Source organism: Terrapene carolina, unplaced genomic scaffold (genome assembly GCF_002925995.2).
Source record: "Terrapene carolina triunguis isolate 2854851 unplaced genomic scaffold, T_m_triunguis-2.0 Scaffold29515, whole genome shotgun sequence".
Lineage (NCBI taxonomy): Eukaryota > Metazoa > Chordata > Testudines > Emydidae > Terrapene > Terrapene triunguis.
Genome location: NW_020693866.1, coordinates 1 through 2,805, shown reverse-complemented (window position 1 = coordinate 2,805; position 2,805 = coordinate 1). Strand labels below are relative to the sequence as shown.

General features: G+C 66.7%; 1 protein-coding gene across 1 annotated transcript; it reads right to left on the bottom strand.

Moving 5' to 3' along the window:
* Positions 1–383: 383 nt before the first annotated feature.
* Positions 384–1,864, bottom strand: LOC112123065 (tyrosine-protein kinase Fes/Fps-like; the record flags this gene model as incomplete). The annotated part of the gene is made up of 2 exons (XM_024221756.2): positions 384–521; positions 1,681–1,864. Coding segments are annotated over 2 exons (322 nt in total), but the record flags the coding sequence as incomplete, so codon positions are not given.
* Positions 1,865–2,805: the final 941 nt, after the last annotated feature.

Below are 2,805 nucleotides of genomic sequence, written 5' to 3'. Positions count from 1 at the left end.
ATCTGCTGGCAATGCCCCTACTTATACAGCCCAGAATGCCATTAGCCTTCTTGGCAACAAGGGCACACTGTCGACTCATATCCAGCTTCTCGTCCACTGTAACCCCTGGGTCCTTTTCTGCAGAACTGCTGCCTAGCCACTCGGTCCCTAGTCTGTAGCAGTGCCTGAGATTGCCTCGATCCCTGCCAAGCGCCCCAGGCTCTGCTGCACGGGACTCGCGGGGGGAAGCAGGCGGCTGGAGCCCAGGTTGCAGGGAGGCTGTGTGCCCCACCAGAAGGCAGAGCAGGGCCCTTGGGAGCAGTTCCCCCAGGCAGCTGTTCAGAAGCGGGGCGTAGCTCTGAGCCTGTGGGTGCGGGGGGGGACGGGGGACGCAGGAGCTGTACCTCTGCTGCTGGAGAAAGCTGTCATATTCTGTGGCGGGGTCGATCGCCCGGATGGCGTGGGTGATCTCCTGGTGCATGGAGCCCATCTCCTCCTGAACCACGCTGCTGACCTCGGCGTACTCCTGCAGAATCTCCTTCCTGTGGGGCACAGGCACCAGAGCTTGGACCCCAGCCAGGCCTGCCACAGACACCACCGGGAGCCCTCTCCCCTGGTGGCCTGTGCCTATTGGGAGGGTGAGCCCCATGGGGCACCTGCACACGAAGCCCTGAACCCGACTCCCCGAGTCTCACCCCGTCAGCCCCAGAAACACGCCTGATCCTCCCACGACTGTGAATGCAGCTGCAGTGGGAGCTCGCGGACTGAGCGTGCTCATGTGCACTTGGCAGCTGCGGTGCTCTCTGTGCCCTCCACCCTGCCTGCACCCCTCTGGGCCCTGCCCGCCCCCTCCGCCCTGCACCGGGCACCCCTCTGGGCCCCTCAGCTTCACAGGTTCTCATGCAGCCCCAGGCCTGGAGAACCCCCAAGGGTAGCGGCCTCAATGGGTCACCTCTCCCCGCCCGGCAGGACAGCCAGCAAGGCCGAGCAGCTGAGCATGTCCCCACTGTCCCCTGCAGCATGGCCTGTCGCTGCTGGTCACCCTCACCAGGCCTGAGCCAGCTTCAGCTGGGACCACGTCTCTGGTGACTGAGACCCCAGTCCCCCTACCCCCATCACCTCAGAAATTCCCTTCACCTGCAACCCTCCCGCCATCGCCCGGGGGCCCCACCCCCACAAGTCCCCCTCACTTGTGCCCCTCCCGCCATCGCCCGGGGGCCCCACCCCCACAAATCCCCCTCACCTGTGCCCCTCCCCCCATCGCTCGGGGGCCCCCACAAGCCCCCCTAACCTGGGCCCCTCCTGCCACTACCTGGGGGTTTGACTAAACGCAGCAGTGTGCCCCCCCTTGCTGCCCGCCCCCCGCAGTGGCCAGCCCATGGGGCACTTCGCCCTTTGCATGGGGCTTTGAGCGACCTCGCCCCCAGGCACTGTGGCAGGGTCATGATGGCTGGGCTGGGCGCCCCGACCTGCAGGGCCTTCAGCAAGTCCCCCCAAGGCCCGGCTGCCTTGCGCTCAGCTCTCGGGGCCCCAGCCCCTCCCACCAAGCCCCTGGGCCAAGGCAGATTTGAAAGGCATCTCAGAACTGAGGGGCCCCTAGGGAATGGGGAGGGGGGTTGGAGGGGGGGGGGGCGGGGGGGGCCGGGGGGGGGGGGGGGGATGCCGGCGGCGTGGTGCCCGTACCGGGCACGGGGTTCTTACAGGACGAGCGCCATCTCCTGGTGCAGGCCGTGCAGGGAGCAGTGCAGGGTGGGCAGCGCCTGTTGGAAGTACAGCGTATGGTGCAGCTCGGCGGCCTTGATGGCCAGCACGTACTGGTTGTGCAGGGCATAGAGCTTCCACAGGCTCCGCACGTACTTGTCCTTGGCCTTGTCCCGGTCCTTGTCTGGGGGGAGAGCGGCAGCTGGAGAAGTCCTGGGAGAGGCGCCCCAGGCCGATTCCCCACGGCCCCTGCCGGCGGGAAGGGTGCACTAGCGTAGCCAGGTGTCCAGTGTTTGACTGGAACTCCCGGTCGAAAAGGGACCCTGGCGGTCAGGCCGTTAAAAGTCCGGTCAGCGGCCCAGCAGGGGCCTGGGGCTAAGGCAGGCTCCCCGCCTGCTCTAGCTCCACGCGGCTCCTGGAAGCAGACGCCAGGTCCCTGCGGTCCCTACGTGCTGGGGCAGTCAGGGCCTGGGAGACTCTGCGCGCTGCCTCTGCATCGAGCGCCGGCTCCACGGCTCCCATTGGCTGGGAACTGCGACCAATGGGAGCTCCGGGGGGCGGTGCCTGTGGGTGCGAAGGCAGCGCGCACCGTGCAGAACCACCTGGCCGCCCATGTGCCTAGAGGCACCCCAACCCCCCGCATCCCAATCCCCGGGCCCAGCCTGGAGTCCTCTTCCACACCCCAAACCCCTCATCCTCGACCCCACCCCCAGCCGGAGCCTTCACCCCCCCCCGCACCCCAACCCCCTGCCCCAGCCCAGTGAAAACGAGTGAGGGTGTTGGAGAGCGTGGGACGGGGGGGCGGGGGGATGGAGCAAGTGGGGTGGGGCCTCAGAGAAGGGGCAGGGCAGGGCAGGGCAGGGCAGGGGTGTTCGGTTTTGTGTGATTAGAAAGTTGGGAACTCTAGGGCGCGCAGCCCGGGGGACTGGCCAGCGGGGTCACGGACCCGCACAGCAGGGCGATTGGGAAGGTGTGAGGAAGTGGGATTTCCCCTTGTTATGTTGAATGTGAGTCTTACTGTTTTGCATGAATGCCGTGTGTGCCTCAGTTTCCCTGTGTATCGCAACAGTGTCCAGGTGGTGGGAATAAGCGTGCGACCTTTGTGGGGGTCACTCCAGCTGCCTG